Source organism: Nannobrachium achirus (genome assembly GCF_963921795.1).
Source record: "Nannobrachium achirus genome assembly, chromosome: 4".
In the NCBI taxonomy this organism is placed as follows: domain Eukaryota; kingdom Metazoa; phylum Chordata; class Actinopteri; order Myctophiformes; family Myctophidae; genus Nannobrachium; species Nannobrachium achirus.
The window spans coordinates 4,705,949-4,728,597 of NC_137813.1; the positions used below are offsets into that span (position 1 = coordinate 4,705,949).

At 43.0% G+C, this 22,649-nt stretch overlaps 1 protein-coding gene across 1 annotated transcript in view; it reads right to left on the bottom strand.

Annotated features, from left to right (window-relative positions):
- Window positions 1-225: 225 nt before the first annotated feature.
- Window positions 226-22,649, bottom strand: part of prkcab (protein kinase C, alpha, b) — a 337,435-nt gene continuing 315,011 nt past the window's right edge. The window contains 6 exon segments of the mRNA XM_080724767.1: window positions 226-7,767; window positions 9,665-9,844; window positions 16,566-16,706; window positions 19,695-19,802; window positions 20,274-20,354; window positions 22,024-22,162. Coding sequence (XP_080580893.1) covers window positions 9,680-9,844; window positions 16,566-16,706; window positions 19,695-19,802; window positions 20,274-20,354; window positions 22,024-22,162 — 634 coding nt within the window. The 3' untranslated portion in view covers window positions 226-7,767; window positions 9,665-9,679.

Consider the following 22,649-nt stretch of genomic DNA (forward strand, 5'->3'; position numbering starts at 1 on the left):
AACAGCGCACACATTTAGTCATTTATACACACACACACACACACACACACACACACACACACACACACACACACACACACACACACACACACACACACACACACACACACACACACACACACACACACACAACAGTTATTATGTCACAAACGAATGGCGTGTTTTTTTCCTACTTTATTTATACACAGTATCCTTCATACCACAAGGAACAGAGGAACCAGAAGAATCTGCTTAACAAAAAGCAGGGGCAATGAGAGGAAAAAAACAAACTAACAAACGTACAAACATCCCTGTCAATCTGTGTGTGTGATCATGTAACGTATGTTCAATTTATTCCACTTTCAGACGTCCTCCTCCAACTTCTCAATGTGAGACATGTAAACATTCTTTAGTTGTTTTGCAATTGGCCTGTAAAAAAGAAAGCTAAGTTTGGTCCTAATGTATGGACGGGTGTCTGGTCCACGTTACACTGATAAGAACTAGATGCGTGCGCAGGTCGGTACCAAAATTAGCCAATGAAACCAGCGCTCCCCAAGACAACAGGTTTGGGGATTGGACGGAATTGATTACATGATACAGTCAGCTGTGCATTTAGTCTCAATGTTTGTAAACAAGAAACCCGTCTATAGAGAAACTGAAACACCAGCCATAGGCCATACAACCATTATTTAGGAAGCTGATCTGGGGAGTGCCGGCCTCAGCGTTTAAACTCCACACACTGTAAAATTTGGCAGTTTTGAAAGCCTTGTGTGCTATAATAATAATAATAACAATAGTCTTTGTAAAAAAATAAAAACGGTCGATAGAGTAAATGACTCTCAGCTTGTCATCATGTTTGGCACCGGTTGAGAGAAAAGCCAATTAAAAAAAAAACGAAATAACTCTAGTTCTTCTGAGCTCTAGTCAAACTGAAATAACTCTAGTTCTTCTGAGCTCTAGTCAAACTGAAATAACTCTAGTTCTTCTGAGCTCTAGTCAAAATGAACGTAAAAGCAAACAGACGGCGAGGAGAGACGACACGATGTGTAGAGAGAGAAGCACACAATAGTTGGGTCGGATCCCATACTTCCGTGACCGTGGAGAGCGATGGTCCGTTTCTCTGTGGTTTTGTCAACTATGAAGGTTAAATAACACATTGAGCTCCCATGTCCCGTCCCAAAAAATGTGAGCAAAATGTTTGACAGCCGCTGAAAGTTTCATTCACTTACTATACTAAGGAAAAAAACACCCCCCAACATTCTGCTTTAAGTAGCATGTGAGGGGTCAAACTAGGGTTTTTTTAATGATTCTGAATCCATTGCAAGCATTTGTTTTGCATGAAAAACATATTGGGCTAAAAACGGACCCCAAAAAAACACTTTCTTTTTGGCAAAACAAACGCTAGCAATGGATTCAGAATAATTAAAAACCCTAGTTTGATCCCTCACATGCTACTTAAAGGAGTAGTTCACCCTCAAAATGACTTTTTTTCTATTGATTACTCATGCCATGGAGACTTGAGTTCAATAATGTATTTGTCGCATTCAAGAAAAAAAAAAGATAAAAATTTGATTATAGTAAATTTACCCCCATTGATTCTGGATGGGGACCCGAATGCATTTGGGTCCCCATCTGGAATCATTGGAGTTAAATTTATTATAATCACATTTTTGGCTTACGAATGCGACAAAAAACTAAAAATATTATTGAACTCAAGTCTCCAAGGCATGAGTAATCAATAGAAAAAAAGGTCATTTTGGGGGTGAACTACTCCTTTAAAGCAGATTTGGTGAATGAGACACAAACTTTCAGCGGCTGACAAACATTTTCCCCACATATTTGCGAGGTGCATGGGAGCTCAATTTGTAATTTAACCTTCATAGTTGACAAAACCACTGAGAAACGGACCTTTGCTCTCCACGGTCACGGAAGTATGGGATTCGACCCAACTAGGCTGGCAGGATGGGTGTGGATCATTCTACTCCACGTCAGGGTACGGTCACTGTAGCATGCAAGGTTCTTTCTCATGCTTATAGATCAGCCCCGGCGGCCTCTGGCATGCACACAACGTAAGCAAAAAAAAAAGGATTTCCACCCCCGGTGAGCATCACTCTAGTCTTGCGGTAGCCAGACAACTACCGCTATTCCACAATCTCCGAATGCTGTATAGTAGGGCATTAATGAAAAAGTCGACTCAGTCAAATTCATTACACAAGTCGACTCCACCAGAGAAAGTCGAAAGTCGAAGTTGGAAAGAAATAATAATAATAATAATACTTTCTATTGTGAAAATACCAGATCTACATGCTCACAACGAGGCGTTGCAAATGACTCTGTCTGTGTCAAATGACTCTGTCTGTGCTAGTGTGCTTCTGTTATGTTTCCAATGGGACTACAGTTCATTATAATGACTCTGTCTGTGCTAGCGTGCTTCTGTTATGTTTCCAATGGGACAACAGTTCATTATAATGATCTGTCTGTGCTAGTGTGTTTCTGTTACGTTTCCAATGGGACTACAGTTCATTATAATGACTCTGTCTGTGCTAGCGTGTTTCTGTTGTTTCCAATGGGACTACAGTTCATTATAATGACTCTGTCTGTGCTAGTGTGTTTCTGTTGTGTTTCCAATGGGACTACAGTTCTGTCTGTGCTAGTGTGTTTCTGTTATGTTTCCAATGGGACTACAGCTCATTATAATGACTCTGTCTGTGCTAGTGTGCTTCTGTTACGTTTCCAATGGGACTACAGCTCATTATAATGACTCTGTCTGTGCTAGTGTGCTTCTGTTATGTTTCCAATGGGACTACAGCTCATTATAATGACTCTGTCTGTGCTAGTGTGCTTCTGTTATGTTTCCAATGGGACTACAGTTCCGTGCAGCAGTGACTACTTCCGTTACTCGGCTTTCGGGAGGTGTCTTACTATATTCGGCGATTGTGGAATAGTTGTCTGGCTATGCGAGACTAGGATCTACTCCTACTGAAATCCAAACACGGAAAAACTGGTACAGTATCTGTTCGTCATTTCCATCTTTACATGTATTTATTTTATAATCGCCCTTTCTGCATGCTTAGATGATTTTTGATTTATATTGATAAATATGCGCGAGTGGAAAGAAGCAACGGACGCCTTATCGCTTGCTCGTGATCAGAGCCTCCGTTGCTCCGGACTTGTTGACCGGAAGCGTTTGAACATTTGCGAGAGGCAACAGTCTGACCACGCAAGACCAGCCTTACTCTACAATTCAACTTGAGTTTACAGAAAGATTCTGCACCGCAAGGACCGAGGCAAGAGGGCTTCCGAACCGCTTCACGGCACGCAACACCGCTGGACCCGGATGCTGCATATAATCTACAACGCTGGTCAGTAGAAAACAATCAATGGCTAAATAAGGGGGGGAAATACAGTACGTATTAACAAGATCGGCTGATATCAAAGCTACCAAAAGATTCAGCCAAACCAACGTCATAGTATATTTATCTCTCTGTCGGGGGTTAACCTAAACATAGAAACGTTTCAAACCATCAAAGGTATTAAAAGCACATTCAGTTCGTTGGTATAAAATATGTAATTTCGTCTTCTTCTGAAACATTTCTTTTGAAACATATTTACAAAATCGTGGACATATATAATAGTGTAGACATCTTTCTCTGGACATAAAAGTATATATATATATTTTTTACTAAGCCCGACATAAGACAGGAATAAAACGTCTCTTTCCCCAACCCCCATAACAATTAGAAAGTGATAAATGTCAATTCTTCAGAATCAGACTTTCATAAAACATACAACATTTATATCATAATAATAGGATTTACAATGATAGATACCGGACATGTACTGCCTCCTATAGAGAGACTATAGTGATCAAACGCTCCTTAAGTAAGCATGCAACAAAGATCAGAATAATGGTGCATCATGGAAATAGCATCTCTCAACAAAAGAAAATGCACTCTCTTTGATCTGGAGCTATAATAGTCTGTTTGACCCTAACTCTGGTCCATAGCGTTAGAAGGAGTACTATGTCACTAACCATCTGCTGCGCTGCAGAACGCTTGCAAACCCTCTCATCTGGTCCCAAAATAACTAATATAGTTTCGCTACTTACCAAAACAAAGACAGCTTTTGGGAGGTGAAAGCCTACTTTCCTTAGTGGCAACACTCTGAGCCCCCCACCTCACGTCTAAAATACACTTTTTGGCCAGAAAAGAAAATATATCACCGGAAATTGTACCTAACTCCACAGCGCCCTCTACAGATCCTGTCAATAGAAATGTCCATTGACCGGATGTTCACCTTCCGGTGAAATACTTTTCTTCTCTGGCCAAAAAGTGTATTTTAAAGGTGAGGTGGGGGCTCAGAGCGTTGCCACTAAGGAAAGTAGGCTTTCAACTCCCAAAAGCCGTCTTTGTTTTGGTGAGCAGTGAAAGTGTATTTGTTATTTTGCGCAGGCTTTCTGAGGGGGCAGCGGATGTAGAGTAACATAGCTTTAAGCAGAACTCCTTAACGCTATGGACCAGAGCTAGTCTGACCCCATGTTCTCTCTCTCTCTCTTTCTCTGGTAGACTTAATTGACAACTAATCGTCATACAAAATACAATTAGCCAGTAGCTATGCCCCTCCCCTAAAAGCTTTTGTCCAATGCTAGCTTAGCAACCGGCAGCTTGCCAAGGCTGTTGCCAAGACAAACCTTGGCAAGCAGGAAGTTATTCTAAGCTAGCATTGGACAAAAGCTTTTTGGGAGGGGCATAGCTACTGGCTAATTGCGATTTAACGATTTAATAGTTTGATAGTTTAATTTTTTTGGCAGTGGGACAAACATGTTAAATACATTTCTGTTTGCCGCTTTAGACTCTGTAAACAACAATTGCACGGGGAAGATTATGACAAATAATAACTAATAACAAGTAACTAAATAAATAAACATGACTGGTAATGGCCGCCACCGATAATCAAAATGCTTGTAATCCTTGCCCTATAAATGCACAAAATAGCGACAGTAAGGTGAAAGTGGCTAAAAGCGCGGGGACAATGACATGGCATTAAAGATGGAAACATGACATTGACATGTAAACAAATCTAATTAGTACTGTAAAATAAATTGGTGATGGTGATGAAGTGTGTGTGTGTGTGTGTGTGGGGGGGGGGGGGGGTCATGACCGAAAGAATAAGGTCACGGGTACAAGGAGACAGTTTAGGTCAGGGGTGGGCAACTTTGATGATGGCGAGGGCCACTATATTTCCACCTTCACTCCAGAGGGCCACTATATTTCCACCTTCACTCCAGAGGGCCACTATATTTGCACCTTCACTCCAGAGGGCCACTATATTTCCACCTTCACTCCAGAGGGCCACTATATTTCCACCTTCACTCCAGAGGGCCACTATATTTCCACCTTCACTCCAGAGGGCCACTATATTTGCACCTTCACTCCAGAGGGCCACTATATTTCCACCTTCACTCCAGAGGGCCACTATATTTCCACCTTCACTCCAGAGGGCCACTATATTTCCACCTTCACTCCAGAGGGCCACTATATTTCCACCTTCACTCCAGAGGGCCACATTGCATATTGCTACGTCCAACTTTGTCATTCTAGTATCTCATACAAAGAAGCAAAAATATCAGATCTACAAGCTCAAAACGGATCGCTCAGAAATTTCCCCTTCCATGACTTTTCCTAAATACTCAAGACATACCGTATGTTCTCGTTTTTTCCTCCTCTGAAACGTTTCCTAAGTAAGAAATAATATACATTTATACCACTCTGACTGCATTTATCAGTCAAATTGACAGGTAAATTCTCTCCCTTTTTGCCCAGGAGAGCAACACCTCCTCCCCCTGCTGCCAGCGGGGCTTCTATTGTCAATAGAACAACAGACAATAGAACCCCACTAATAGAAATAGTCAGTTTGACTGATAAATGCAGTCAGAGTGGAAGTGTTTTCTTTTCAGTCACCCGAGTGCTAGGGGGTGTCAACTTTGGTAAAAACCTCAGCCTCAGATTTCGCTCCTCGTCTTGGGGATCCCACAGGAGGAAGTGGCAAATAGAGAGGGAACACTGGGAGTGTTACCCCCGCGACCCGATTCCGGATAAGCGGTTGAAGATGGATGGATGGATGGATTGATATGTGATGACTGTGACAGACCTGACTGCAGGCAACAGCAACAACCACTCCAGTGAAAACGCTGGTCCATAAATAGACCAGTCGCAGCCGTGAAGATAATGTGTGATTGTGTGCTTTCCATTCGTCGCAAAACATTATCTGATAATAAAAAAAAAACTGACTCTTTGTTGACGGTTTGACGTGTTGACATCAAAGGGGAAGGCGGAGGTTTTTACGTCAAAAGGACATACATGGCTGTTGATGAGAGTGTGTGTGTGTGTGTGTTAGGAAACTGATAGTTATTTAGATATTCAGTGATAACGTGCAATACAAAATCCTTTGTTCCATTTCTATTTTGGCACTGGTGATGTAGACGGAACCTTTTTCCCAGCGTATAGTGTTAGCAATCTTTTCAGCAATATCAGCAACGACCAGAGCCGGCAACTGGGTCTGGCCATTGGCAGCGTCATTGGATTAATCTTTGTGTGCCTTCATGTGTGCTCATGCACACCAGTCATGTTGCCATACCTTATCAACAGGCGTGACTTTATTTTAGGAAGTATATTTTCTTTTTTCCCCCTTCAGCCAAGGTATGGCCACTGCAATTGCAATTGCCGCCTCTGGTCGGTGCTGGTTGATATTGATGAAAAGGTTGCTATGTGTATCAGGGGCTGAAGTAAAGATATATATTTAAAGGGGCACTCCACCACTTTTCAACCTATGTTCATATAATTGGTCCTCACTCAAAAATAGCTTTTTTCTTTTTTTTTTCTCAGAGGAGGGCCGTGGGCAGGTCAGAAACCCATCGTCTTGTGACATCATCGATTGCCAATCCAGCTTATAGAAACTGCAGGCTTTCTATTCCTGAAAAGTTGCAATTTTAAAGTGGAAGCCATTGTTCTCGCGATAATAAAAATCTAAACATTTTTTTCAAAAATATATATATATATATATATATATATTTTTTTTAATGATGATGTCACAAGATGATGGATTCTGAACTCCCCACAGCTCTCCTAGGAGACTTGGACTGAGTCGATTTTTTTTTTTTGAAATTTTATCATGAACATTAGTGAGGACCTATTATATGAAGACAGGTTGAAAAGTGGTGAACTACTCCTTTAAGAAAAGACAATAAATGTAGCCTGTTGGTTGCAGCATAACAACACGAGGGATGTGTTGAGACGAGTGGGATGGGAGTCTGCAACTCGCATCGTAATATTATCACCAACTAAACTCGGAACGGGGCGGCGTGCGGCGGACACAGAAGAATCGGAGTCTAATTCACAACCGTAGGTTTTCGGAAGCGACGAGCACATTGTGGAAATGTCTGGACGACAGGGTTTTAAAAAGATCAAATAAAAGACGACAAAACAAAACGATGATTAAAATGACAAGTGCAATATAATTCCCCCTTCTTCTCCTTTGACTCTCAGACCGACAGGATGCATGAATGTCGGTCGTTCATCCTTCACATCGTTTAGACTCTTGGTCTAAAAGCGTTTAGATTCCACTCTCCTCCAAACGTTGCCTCGGCGCGGCGACAAACTGACTTGACGGGACTTTGTTTATTTTGTGTCGAGCAGAAGATGATAAGGATCTCTTTTTGACGGCAGGGAACATGTTGTTGTTGTTGTTGTTGGGGAGACATCTGGTAGGCTCTGGCAGGTCGGTTGTAGACTGTAACAGACAGGGACGTGCAGAGACTGTTAGAGAGGCAGGAGCTGACATTTGTACAAGGGCCTTTTGGTGAAAATATCGAAAATAGCAGACCTCCAAGCTCACAACGCGCCGGGCTGCAATGCATTGTGAGCTTGGAGGTTGGCTATTTTCGGTACTTGATACCACACTGAGCTAGGCATAATCAAGTCAATACTGGCTATGTGGCATAACGGCATGGATTTCTACACAGAGAGGGTAATACTTTCACCATAAGATGCTGCATTCAAGTTCAGGAGAGTTTAGACATGGCAATTCTTCTTGAATGCTGCCTTCAGGTATGGCATGGAAAGAGGGGGCATTTGCATGTCTTTCACCACAGTAAAAACTGCACTCATGGTCTGGAGAGGACACTTTTTACAGACAGATAAAAGGACATGGGGAAGCCGAATACCAGAAGAGTCACCGGAAAACACACTCGCCTGGGCTGATGGTTTATGCCTTTTGATTGATTGATTGATTGATTGATTGAGGTATTTATTAGACATTTTGGATAGGAAAAAGTATAGTTTCATGACAGTACAGTTCACTGATACAATGTCAACTAAAAGGAAACTCGGGTAAGGCAAGGCCTATTTGTTATATTGAGATCCTTAATATCCTTATATACCTCTGTAAAGTATGTCTAAACGGTTAAACCTAACCTTATTCCTAACCTTAACCTCAGTAAAACGGTGCCAAAACAGGTTTACCATATTCCTAATCTTAACCTCAGAAAGATATGTGTAATCCTAAAGTTATATCTAACCTTATGCTCAGTAAATCAAATACAAGAATAAAAATCTCAGCGAGTATGTTTTCCCGGCGACTCTAGCGGTTACCCTGAAGCCCCCGTTGATGTCTCTGTGTGACGTGCCTGGTAACAGCAGGTCCCGGGCTGGTCCTCTGGCCGGTCTCCTCATACCACGCTGTGCAGGGAGGGGTGGATGAACTGGGGGTTGATGTAGGAGAAACCTACCTCTGGCTGGTCTCCTCATACCACGCTGTGCAGGGAGGGGTGGATGAACTGTGGGTTGATGTAGGAGAAACCTACCTCTGGCTGGTCTCCTCATACCACGCTGTGCAGGGAGGGGTGGATGAACTGTGGGTTGATGTAGGAGAAACCTACCTCTGGCTGGTCTCCTCATACCACGCTGTGCAGGGAGGGGTGGATGAACTGTGGGTTGATGTAGGAGAAACCTACCTCTGGCTGGTCTCCTCATACCACGCTGTGCAGGGAGGGGTGGATGAACTGTGGGTTGATGTAGGAGAAACCTACCTCTGGCTGGTCTCCTCATACCACGCTGTGCAGGGAGGGGTGGATGAACTGGGGGTTGATGTAGGAGAAACCTACCTCTGGCCGGTCTCCTCATACCACGCTGTGCAGGGAGGGGTGGATGAACTGGGGGTTGATGTAGGAGAAACCTACCTCTGGCTGGTCTCCTCATACCACGCTGTGCAGGGAGGGGTGGATGAACTGGGGGTTGATGTAGGAGAAACCTACCTCTGGCTGGTCTCCTCATACCACGCTGTGCAGGGAGGGGTGGATGAACTGGGGGTTGATGTAGGAGAAACCTACCTCTGGCTGGTCTCCTCATACCACGCTGTGCAGGGAGGGGTGGATGAACTGGGGGTTGATGTAGGAGAAACCTACCTCTGGCTGGTCTCCTCATACCACGCTGTGCAGGGAGGGGTGGATGAACTGTGGGTTGATGTAGGAGAAACCTACCTCTGGCTGGTCTCCTCATACCACGCTGTGCAGGGAGGGGTGGATGAACTGGGGGTTGATGTAGGAGAAACCTACCTCTGGCTGGTCTCCTCATACCACGCTGTGCAGGGAGGGGTGGATGAACTGTGGGTTGATGTAGGAGAAACCTACCTCTGGCTGGTCTCCTCATACCACGCTGTGCAGGGAGGGGTGGATGAACTGTGGGTTGATGTAGGAGAAACCAGCGAACTCGCTCTGGTCGATGTTGGCGATGACCAGCTGGTCCGGGGGGGTCAGCATGGGCTGCGTGCGCGTGAAGAACTTGTCGAAGTTCTCCGCCGCTTTGCCGCTCTGCAGGGGAACGAGATATGAGACAAATGCTTTGTTTATTTCCTTTTTATTTCGTTGCTGAGTGAGGTCAGCAGACAAAGTGACAAAACCTGGGTGAAATCTGCCAATCTCAATAGGCACTAACGGTACTGTATTTTAACTTTTAGTATGGGTTTTTTTCTCGTAATTTTACGTCCCACACTTGATCATACTACACCGTCTCACGAAAGCATAAAAAAATAGCAGACCTGCAAGCTTGAATGTGGCATGTTTTGAGCTTGTAGATCTGCAATGTTTTGCTACATTGAATTTGAATCCTGACAAGTATAAACAGTTTGGGAAATGTGCGGTTTCCACCCAACAGAAACCATCTACGGTAATTGAATTGAAAAACTATAAGTGTGACTTTGAGACTACTGAATTTACCTACTCAATATTTGGATTCTTTTCTCATACATTTTAGGTTAGTCAAAAATAATCTTAAATTGCACATTTACATTGGCTATTATTGGTATGTGGGACTGACGTTGCCAATTAGTCACTTTTCCTAAGTTTGAGATGTTTATTAGCATGTTTGCCACAGGCTATGGGAACTGCAGTTACTGTCACATTCCCAAAGTCTGCACGCTGCATCTGCGCGCGGCACACACAGTCCCAGAGTATAGACTATACTGTTTGGCGTTTAGTTAGTTATATGCAGCTTCTTGGAGAGAGAGAGAAAGCATCCACACAGCACCAGAGGCAAGGTGACACAGGACAGGAGATGTGATGGCCTGACATGTCGTACAGAAGAGGTAATTAGATTAGCCCAGCAAGAACGGGAACGCATTATTATTACGCATTATGACTTTAACCATTATTTTATGCTTTGACTATTAAAAAATAGCAGATGTACAAGCTCACAGCGCGACACCGATCACCAATCTGCTATTTTTGAAAAATCGTGAACATTAATTTTGTGCAAGTCTGAATATCGTTGACTCGGTTCCGTAAATGTCTTCTAAATCCTCCTAAGGTTGTTGAAAAACACACATTTCTACGTGAGTGGTTCTCAAACCTTTTCATGTCGAGGACCCCCAAAATTACACGTGTTTGGCCGCGGACCCCCATCTCAAAATATGTTGTTCCAGGGAACCCCCACAGAAGCAAATATTTGAGTTACAAATGTTCGCTTTTAAAAAAAGATATATTCAAAGATTTGCCAAAGAAATCTAGATTTTTCAAAAATAGCAGATCTACATGCTCGCAGCGCGGCACTCGGTGCTTGTATATCTGCTATTTTTCAATAGTATGAAGCATACAATAATGGTTAAAGTGATTCAAGTCTAGATGTCTTAGATTAGGAGTGACCTCGCCGAGGCGGTATATGAGTAAAAAAGGACATGAGGCTCCAGGATACTACCTGTCAAGTGTTCACTCACCACCGCTCAACACATCCCTCATATTACTGTATCCCATAAGTACTCACTGTAGGAACACACTCCTGTCATTTCATACCACAGAAATCTTAAAATCTTAAAAAGATTTGCAACCCATTTTCTCACCCAGTGCCAACTACCTAACCTGTAGTCCTGGTTTCCAGTCTCCCCTGCCGTGTCAGGGGAATTGGGGGAGCACCTGGCTGGCTAGGGGGAGGTAGTATAGAAACCAGGACTACTGCATGTTTTTGTGAGGGCATCTACCCTAGGAGACACGGGGAGAACATGCAAACTCCACACAGAAAGGACCTATCGCCAACCCCACCTAGGGTGTGGGTGCTGATGACGCGGAGGGAGGAACACGCCCCCAGCGCCTACAGCTTCCCCCGGCGGGAATCAAACCCAGGACCTTCTAGCTGTGAGGCGAAGCGCTAACCACTGCGCCAAGGCCATCGCGTGTTTGTCGAGGTCGCGGCAACAGAAAATGATACGCTCCGCCAATCATAGTAAACCACACACACCCGACATCAAGATCAAGTCCAGACGGAACCTTTATACCATAACGTAACCATAACACATTAACATGAACGTGACATGAAGCAACAAGTAATACTGCCCTGTCCCTGTGATTTTTATATGCAAACTGCTATTAAAGTATTCAATCAAAAGAACGAGAGATGTATCTGGGTGACTTACAGTGCGTGCGCTACAGTGGGTGCATGCACGTTTCTTTCTGACAACCACCTAAATATTGTCCGGTTACCGTGCAGACGCAATTTATATCCGACATCATTGATTAGACGTTTTCCTGGCTGGGACCCAAACTAGTGAAAACAGCAGATCTACAAGCTCACAACGCGTCTCGACTTGATGTGAGCTTGTAGATTGGCTATTTTCAGTAGGCCTAGCCTACTTCTTCTTATTCTTTTTATATGTAATTTCTTAGATGTGTTTGCTTGTTTGAAAAACATATGAATAGGCACATAATCACGTAGGCTAGGATATGCGGTGACCATATAGCCTAAGCTTTTTATAGTCTTGAAATAAAATATATTTTGACAGACTACACTATAGCCTGTTGCCATGTAGGACTACTGACCACTGTTATTGCAATCGGGGTTATATATCAACCCACCTTTACTCTATAGTTTTTTATTGCCTTTTTATAGGCTGTCAGCCTATATTTTTCTTTATAGACTATAGGCTATTTATAGGATATGGTTAAACCATGCTTGATCATTTGCATTTGTTGCGTTGCCTAATAGCCTAATAAAAACACTATTTCTGTTAGAATCCGTTGTCATTGATTGTTCTTTAGATTCAGGAAACATCTATGAAGTGTTTTACTAGCTCAGAAATGAATCAAATAGTCTATGAAGTGTTTTGTAGCCTTATTCTATAGATTATTAACCGCAATCTACTTGCGTTCTGCAGTCACCGAAATGTCGGGTTGATGCGCTGCCGTCTCCAAATCTCTCCATGACCATGTGTCCAAAATAACAGATGTATAAGCCGTCGACACGCCATGACACAATGCGTTGATATCTTGTAACTCTGTTTTTTTGTGTGTGGCGCGCCGCGCATTACGCAGCTAGGGAGCAACACCGTCTATTCAATCATGCCTTGGTCAAGTAAGTTGGTCATTATGAAGCGATTTAAACAAAACAAAAAATGTCTCCTCATTCCTTAGAAGCAGAGCATGACCAATGACTGTATTGTGTCCCTATTAAATCTATATTGAAACGTTGGCATTTGAAAATAGCCATCTACCAGCTCTCCAGTGTTGCGCTCCAAATGGATATTCCCCGACATTGATTCTCAAAGCTCTGAGCTTTGCTTGCCTTTATATAAAACCATAATTGATATGATATAAATTATAACTATCATCTACAATTACTTGTTATAGAAAACGTTTGTAATCGGGTCTTTATTTGCTGTGCAATGAATTAATCAAACTGAAAGAGTGAATGTCAACAATGCTTCGCTAATCATTTCTTTGAATAGAATTGACACAAGGAGGAACTGACACTATCACTTCTGATAATTACAGTATAGGTATTCTAGGTAGGCTATTATTATTAACTGAATGAGTGGTTGGTTTGATTTATTTGTAATGAAATTGAAGGCAAAAACAAGCATTAATTAATGAATTAATAATTTAATCGTGCACCAGCCCAAATCGCGCAATAAAGGAAACCCAGCATGCGGAGTTATTCATCTATAAATAAAGTGTTTGTGCTTCTTCTCAAACAGACTACACATAGTACACAAATAAAATAACTGGAGCATTTAGGCCTGCAGCAGGAATAATAATTCCAGGGGTGATGTTTCAACCAGACAGTGTTTCAGTTTCAGATGCAATACGCGACATGCAGCAGCAGCAGCAGTCCATAATCAAAGCGATCGGCTGTAAGCCTGTAACATTAATGATCAGTCAATCAAATTGAATATTAAAATGATTCCCACGCAGTCTGTGTAGTTTGGCAGGTCCTGTGCAATACTGTATCTTTTATTTATTCCTTGGCTGGCTTCTGCGTGCAGGAACGCGGAAGAATGGCTGTCGAGTGAGTGTCTGTTGATTCTGGAGGTGGAGGGGCTTGCTTGATTGCTGGTAATCCCGCAGCTGGTCCGTTTTCCAGCAAAGTTCAGGGAAACAACGATCGCGCCGCCGAGATTGGCCGTTTTGTCAGAGGCGCGAGATATTTGTTTGGTCCTTTTTCTAAGACATTTCAGGGAAACGGGGACAGCGATTGGCGGCCCAACCTCGACAGAGAAGTCACAGCAGGCGCCACCGTGCCCCCAAAAAAGATTGCTTTTAAATTTGCATTAAAGCCTCAACAACTTATCCACAAAATGAATGACAGTTTACATAATTTGCGGAAGATATTGGGTCCATATATTGGATCTATTGACAACTGACTGACATAATAAAGAGGATCATCAAACATGCCATTCTTGTTCACCAAATGCTTTTGAGAAGGTCTGTGGGGGGAGAGAAGTGGAGCGGCTGGGCTAATGTGTAAATGTAATCTATGAGTACGACAGTTTTTTTATTTGTTTGTTTGTTTTTAATATGCTTTTTTTTTGTATTTGTGAATTCTTGTTTGTTTCTTTTTCTTTTTCTGTGTAAAATTGCTTGTGATATTGTTATGTACAAAAGGTTTCTATAGGTCTGTTCAGCATTTCTTCAAATGTTCTGAAAACAATAAAAAGTATTAATCACAAAAAAAAGCCTTGCTATGTAAATCATTTTGATATAAATCGAAATGTAATTTCGTCCAAGTATGGTAGAGTAGTCCTTATGTAAAATGGAACTCACAACCTTGTACCTTGGACTTTCTGAGAGCCTTAAGTCTGCTGATGTACAGTACTGTACATATGATGTACGGTACCGTACATATGATGTACAGTACCGTACATATGATGTACAGTACCGTACATATGATGTACAGTACCGTACATATCAGCATTATATGTATTATGTTGTCCAAAAGCGCTGGAAAATAAAATAAACTGAACTGAACTGAACCTTCCGGTAGCCGTACATTATTAAGAATAAAATCTGAATGGCTCCTTTGTGAGTGGAGACTCCCAGCACAGCCATTAATGACGTTACAATGTACTCACAAAACCTGAATGGATGGGAGACAAATTTAGCCCACCCATCCAACCCCCACCCATCTCTGATGAATAAAGAAAGGATACTTCCTGCTATGAAACGCTGCCTTTACATGGCCGTTGTGCATCTAGGGAGCCGAAGGGAGCGTGTGCTCTTAGAAAGCTATTTTTAATCCTTGGCAGCATCGCTGTAGGCGCAGTGGATGACGGCGCGGGAGTATAAAGCAAGTGTTTATAGTGACAGGTGGGGGTTGGGTGGGGGTCAGTGATGGAGGGGCTGGTGGTGAATGAAGCTGGGTTCTATCTGTCTGCAGGAGGGTCTCTATATACCAGTATAAGTAATAAGCCACAAGAGGCGAGTGGTTACCTGGTATTTTTTTTTAAAATGAATAGGCCTAATTGTGTAAAAGTAATGTTTCTTGAAACTATATTTCTTGAAACTTGCATATACAGTATTCTAGATACATTGCACATTCAGTGAATTATTCCAAACCTTTTTTGTTAAGATTTAGAATTTTTATGCCATACAGCTCATGAATATAAAAAAGTCCATATGTCAAAATATTACAATATTACACTAGACCACTCAAAACAAGGATTTATAATAGAGAAATGTCAACCTTCTGAAGTCAGAGTGGCTTGAAGTCCAGTGGGAAGTTTCCACGGTCAGTTATGATTTGGTGTTCTATGCTATCTGGAATGTTTTTTTTAAACTCAATATTCACATTTTTAGATGGATCTGTATATGCCTATTATGACATACCCAAAATAGGGACGCCAAGTTGAAAGTGGTTGTGGCTTTTATAAAAATTTAACTACAATAAAAACTACTAACAAGAAGAGCTTAATAATTTCAGAATAACTACTTTATAATTTCATAATAGCTACTTTCTTTCCTTTTTTCTTTTCATGAAAAGCTATGGTTTTGGACATACAAGGCTTCCACCCCACAGTGACGATATATACATTGTATACATTGTATTGCAGAAAAGCCCGTCACCCAAAAGCTTCAAAAGTAGAAGATCTGCAAGCTCAAAAAATCACGAAGCTTGACGACCTGCTACTTTAGCTATTTTTGAATTTGAATCTCGAGAAGAAACAGTTTTGGACATGTGAGGTTTCCATGGGACAGAGACATTATACTGTACGGTATATATATATATACCGTACAGTATAATGTCTATTAGTGTATATACACTAGACGCAGAGGTCTTCAACAGGGGGTCCGCGACCCCTAGGGGGTCCGCAGAGGTACTGCAGGGGGTCCGCGAAATTATTGGTTAAAAAAAAGAAAAAAAAGAAAGTTTTCAAAAAATATTTTTTTTCTTTTTTTTGCCTTTTTACACATTTATGTTAAGAAAATAAATCATGATTCTATCCATTTTTTTTTTATTTTTAGCTTGAATACATGATTACTATGCAATTGACAGATTGTTCTCAGTTAATAAGTAGTATGTTTAGAAATGGGAGTGGTACGGCCCACCCTGCTCGCTGTAACTTGTACTTGTTTAAAATAAAAAATATGTCGTAGCCCCGACCCCCCCACCCTACGAGGTGGTAGGGGGTCCCTGCTCCATCTCCCCATCAGTTCGGGGGTCCCCGGCCTGAAAACGTTGAAGACCCCTGCACTAGAGAAAGCACCGCTGCAGTGTGTTGGTAACATTCCAGCTCATTAAGCACCGGAGGGGCCTCTCATGTCCTCTCACCACTTTGGGTTTGAAGGGCGGTTGGATCTCCCTGTTGGCCAGCCTCTCCCAGTCGATGCGCCTGAAGAAGGCCTGCTCCCGGATGTCCCTCTCCCCCTCAGGACCACAGCCAAGACGCTTGGACGGGTGCTTGGTCATCAGCTGGAGGGACAGGGGGACAGGGGGACGGGGGGGACAGGGGGACAGGGGGACGGGGGGGACAGGGGGACGGGGGGGACAGGGGGACAGGGGGACGGGGGGGACAGGGGGGACAGGGGGGCAGGGGGACAGGGGGGACAGGGGGGACAGGGGGACAGGGGGGACAGGGGGACAGGGGGGACAGGGGGGACAGGGAGGACAGGGGGACAGGGAGACAGGGGGGATTTCGTTACCCATTTTTCACCCAGTGCCGATTGTCTATAGCTGTAATCCTGGGCTCTGCTCTCCCTCTGCCAACCTGGGGAGAGCCCCGAACTGAGCTCATTCTTCCTTCAGTGCATGAGCAGGCTGCTTCTTATCACCTTGGGGAGTATGAAATAAGCAATTTCTTTGGGTTGCTCCTCCTCCTAAATGCAGCAGTATGCCAGGAAATGCTTTCTGTATGCTCACTGTGTGTAATGTTAAATGTACAGTTGTATCAGATGATACATTAACTCTTTTACTGCTTCGGACGTTCCCGTTCGCCTCAATTTTGACCCTAGCTCGTTGCCAATGCGAACGCTCGTTTGTTTACTTACTTTTGATGACTGTAAGCTGATAAGTGGTTGCGCCGCCGTGTACAGTAAAAACATCTCCCGTAGCGTAGTCCCAAATCACTTCCTGGCTGTTTTCTGTGGATCTGATCTAGAAATGCATTTCTATGCTTTGAATGTATGGCAAGCGGAGCGGCCCAATTCACATTCATTATTTTTAAAAGGCTGCCCTATGTCGCCAGCTTGGCTAAAGTACACATATAATAGGTCCAAAGAAAAAAAAATCTTTTGGAAATAATCAATAGATCTTTTTCTATAACATCGTAAAGGTAAGCTGCTTTTTGCTGGCACCAGCCCCAATAAATAAATAATAAATCTGGCAGTAGAACTGTTAAGGACAAATCTAACTGTCACTCATACATCTCAACAGGCCTTTAAATGGCAGCAGGAAATTGCTTGCTTGGCTTCTGATAGCTCACATTCAACAGCCATTCTTTTAGTTTTCTTGAATGAGGACCAGGGAAAAGAAACGAGAGATGGGTCTTTTGTCATTGTGGCTACAATGGTTTGAATGATAAATGATGATTATATATGGTTCTGTGAAACTACAGGGCATAATAATATCACATACTGTGACAGATTGGGGAAAGTTATTAAAAGACTTGGTCTAGAGCCTGTGCCTTAGATCTGAATTGAATCTCTGCGTTTGAATTGAATCTCCTGAAGACTCATTTCCCAGGTAAATACATATTCAACGGTGCCATTACTGTGAGATGATGCTGATGTCACGCCATTAACACACATGGAGGAACAGCTGCTCTCTGGAATAGAACACAGCTTCTGAACCATCCACTCCATGGTCCCTGAACTACATATTGGACCCGATCATCACAAGACTCACAAGCAGGCCTGGGATTTCATAATTTTAGGGGCAAGGCCACTGTGCCTTTGGGCTTGTCCATTTTATAAGGGCACAAAGGTCAAATGCCAGGGCAGGAAGGCCATCAAATAAAACAAGATTTTAGTCCATTGAAAAAAAAAATATATTGAAATTAAGGGTTACATTTAATTAATTACATTTAATCTGCTGTGAAATAAATACATTGGTATTCACAATCTTATGCTCAGTCCTGCACATTATCAAAGATACTGGATTGGTTTAAAATGGGGACTCAACAAGACACTGGTGTCTACATGTTGACAAGACAGAGACAGAGGAGAAAGAAATCAGCTGGGCAGGGGCATTAAGGCCACTGTGGCCTCATTACATGACATTCTTGGAGGGGCACAAGGCCAAACTGAGGGGCAACGACGGCCATGGCCTTCATGGCCTCCATTAAATTCCTGCCCTGCATTTATTTTATTTTTTAATGCTCATGGCTGGCGATTTCATATCAGAAGATGAGCTACATTGCAGTGAATGAGAGCCGGCTGGGCCAGCTAGTGAACAAGCACTGTTGCTGAACGTTTGCGGCCTTTGTCATATTAATCGCTTCAGGAATATAAAAGCAGAAGACATACAGTATTACAGGACACAGGTTGTTTTGTGATTGATGTTTTTGGAGCGGTGAAACACTCCCAATGTGTGGAGGTATTGGACTTTCACATGGGAGACCCGCGGGTTCAAATCCCGGGCGTTACAGAGGCATCTAGACAGCAGCAGGTGTTGTATCGTGAGATTCGGTTTCCAGGCTGTCAATGATGGACAGTCTCGCGATACTTTGGCACGTTAATAAACGTACTTTGTGCTCTATAAAAATATATAGTGTGTACACATCGAAAAGCAACATATGTGTGATTTCGTTTTCACACTTTATTTTCCTGGACAGAGTATTTTACTAAGGTCTCAGTCGTTCAGAAAGTGATTATTTATAAACTGCTGGTCCACCAGGCTCTCATTGACTGCGATGCGTTCCATCGAACTCCCAGTGACACGAAAAACCCGCTGCCACCCAGTGAATCTGCCAGCTGGAATAGCTGGATTGAGAAAATGGCGTCGGTGTCCTTTCCTTCATTTACCTTCCTTGATGGCTAGAGGGAAATGGAAAAATGATTCACTGATATTAATTAAAAACAGCCGGTGTCCAATATCCTGTCTGTCACCGCGGGGCACAAAGCCAGCCATGCTACAGGCACTACGGGGAACATAAGACACTTTATACAGACAATGGAGCACCTGTCTGGACCGCACCTTGAGCTTATATTGTATTCTACGTCCTTAGTGTTAATGTATCTACAGTATGCAACATTTTTGGGGCAATGAAACAGTGTACTCGTTGGCTTTCCTTGACATATTGCATTACCTACTCCCTTACAGATGGGATTTGGGATAACGTGTGTGCGTGTGTGTGTGTGTGTGTGTGTGTGTGTGTGTGTGTGTGTGTGTGTGTGTGTGTGTGTGTGTGTGTGTGTGTGTGTGTGTGTGTGTGTGTGTGTGTGTGTGTGCGCGTGTACTCACTCCCTTGCAGATAGAAACAGCCTCTTTAGACATGGACTTGGGGTAGGACACGTTGTGCTCCATGATGGACTGGAAGAGTTCGTCCTCGTCTTCACCGTCAAACGGCGGCTAAACAGAAGGAAGCCAGGCATGCAGCGTCAGCGCCTTAGATCCATAGACTTGTATCCACAACTTTCCAACATCCCATCGTGCATTGCGCAGAGTGGCACGGAGCTTCCGGCGCCGCAGCCGAGTGTGATCTACAAGCTCACAATGGCTGCATCTGCGACGCGACGTGAGCTTGTATGTCTGCTGTTAAACCGGAAGTGTGGTGCAAAACATTCTCCAGTAAATTCACGCGGAGAGAGGTGGATACATTTTCATGATCTTTCAAAAATAGCAGATCTACTGTACAAGCTCGCAGCGCGGCACTCTGTGAACTTGTATATCTGCTATTTTTCAATAGTTAAAGCACAAAATAATCATTGTACCCAGGGCCTAGAATTTGGTGGGACACCCCTGGGTGTACTGTAGGTCCACACTCTGTTAGTGGAATAGTTGTCTGTCTATGTGAGCCTACAGAGAAAGGAAGCGTCTCACCTGTCCTGCCAGCATCTCGTACAGCAGAACTCCATACGCCCACCAGTCCACTGACTTCCCATACGGCTGGTAGGCTATGATCTGTGGAGCACACAACAAACATAATGGTTAACACACACATACACACAGACGCACGCACGCACGCACGCACGCACGCACGCACGCACGCACACACGCACGCACGCACGCACGCACGCACAACGTGACAATGCTTAGTTAGGAATGTTAGGAAACTTAATTTCGAAAATTAACTGCTCACATCCACCACTCACTTCAAACATGGGTTTCATTGTAGTAGTTTTAGCGTTAGTTTTAGTTTTTCAAAAAGGTCAGAGTAATTAGGCCTATATTGTATTTTTTTCTTTTTTTTTTATTGTAATAACAACTTTTTTATTGTAGTTTTTATTTAATTCAGATAATGAAAATGTTTTTTTTTTTAAATCCAATTTTAGTTTTCGATATTTTGTTAGTTTTCGTGAACTATATTAACCTTGGCATGCACGCACGCACACGTTTGTATAACTGTACAAGCGACATTTTATCACGTTGAAACTCCAGTCTCGATCATCAGGAACATTAAATATAGAGGACTATTTTCAGCTGCCCTTTATACTGCTATATATTCAACTTACTGCACCAACCCACACACACCTCCCACACACACACACACACACACACACACACACACACACACACACGCGCACACACACACACACACACACACACACACACACACACACACACACACACACACACACACACACACACACACACACACACACACACAGCACAACCAATCACTGCAGCTGTGAATATAATAATGTACATTGTGACATCCATAGAGAAAAGTAATTATAGAGATATAACAATAGAAAATAATAATAATATGGCAGTATCAGAAACACTCACACGAACACATGCACGCACACACAATATCACACACCAAGAAAATCCCACACACCACTTGGCTTCATTTTAAGCCTTAACCCATTTAGGGCCTAGAATTATTGAATGCTTTAACCAGTGAAAAATAGCAGATATACAAGGTCACAGCGCGGCACCGAGTGCCGCGCTGTGAGCTTGTAGATCTGCTATTTTTGGAAAAAGTCGTGAAAATGTGTGCAAATCTTTGAATATATGAATTTTCAAGGCGAACGTTTGTAACTCAAATTTGATTACAATAAATACAATTACCATTGATTCTGGATCGGGAGTGGGGACCCGAATGCATTTGGGTCCCCATCCGGAATCAACAGGGGTAAATTTACTATACTATTACTATTATTTTTATCTTAGGAATACAACAAATACAAAAAAGTATTATTGAACTCAAGTCTCCATGGTGTGGGTAATCAATAGCAAAAAAAGTCATTTTGGGGGTGAACTACTCCTTTAAGAACCCAGCAGATATAATGTAGACAGCTTTGGTACCAAAGCTGTCTACATTACATCTGCTGGCTTTATGGAAATGCCACTTATGAGGGAAATAGTGGCATTTCGAGTTACATGAATCACTTGACCGGCACTGTTTCTGACCCCGCATTGGCAGAACCCTCTAATACAAGGCTCTGGACATACCAACACAGTGAGACAGTGAGAGAAGAACCTTTAATATAACAGAGTAGAAGTAAAATATTCTATTCCGTTCTAATCTGTAATGCCCTTAAGGATGGGGAAGGGGTTAATCCGTCCCTGATGTGAGTGCGTTTGCGTGTGTGCACGCACGCAAATGTGTGTATGTGTGTCTCACCTCCGGTGCGATGTAGTCGGGCGTCCCGCAGAAGGTGCGTGTGTTCATGCCTTCGTACATGTTCTCTTTACACATGCCGAAGTCTGCGATCTTGATGTGCCCCTCCGAGTCCAGCATCACGTTGTCCAGCTTCAGGTCCCTATGGCACGCACGCGCACGCACGCACACACGCACGCACGCACGCACGCACGCACGCACGCACGCACGCACGCACGCACGCACGCACGCACGCACGCACACACACACACACACACACACACACACACACACACACACACACACACACACACACACACACACACACACACACACACACACACACACACACACACACACAAAAGCACAGTCAGTGTCTGTGTGCACATGCATCATCAATTTAGAATTTAGGCATTCATCAGACACTCTATAGATCCCAGATATGGGATATGTCCATATATATATATGGGCATTCCCAGATATGGGCTTAATATTGACAACATCAGGGATCTCCATATATGGGCATAAAAGTAACTAATTAGTAAGGCCAGCCCCGTTAGATTATGAGATTAAATTATATTTTTGGCATCAAGCCCCATTATAAATAAAAACGCTTAGTACGCTTTTGGCATTCTGTGTGAACCCAAAAC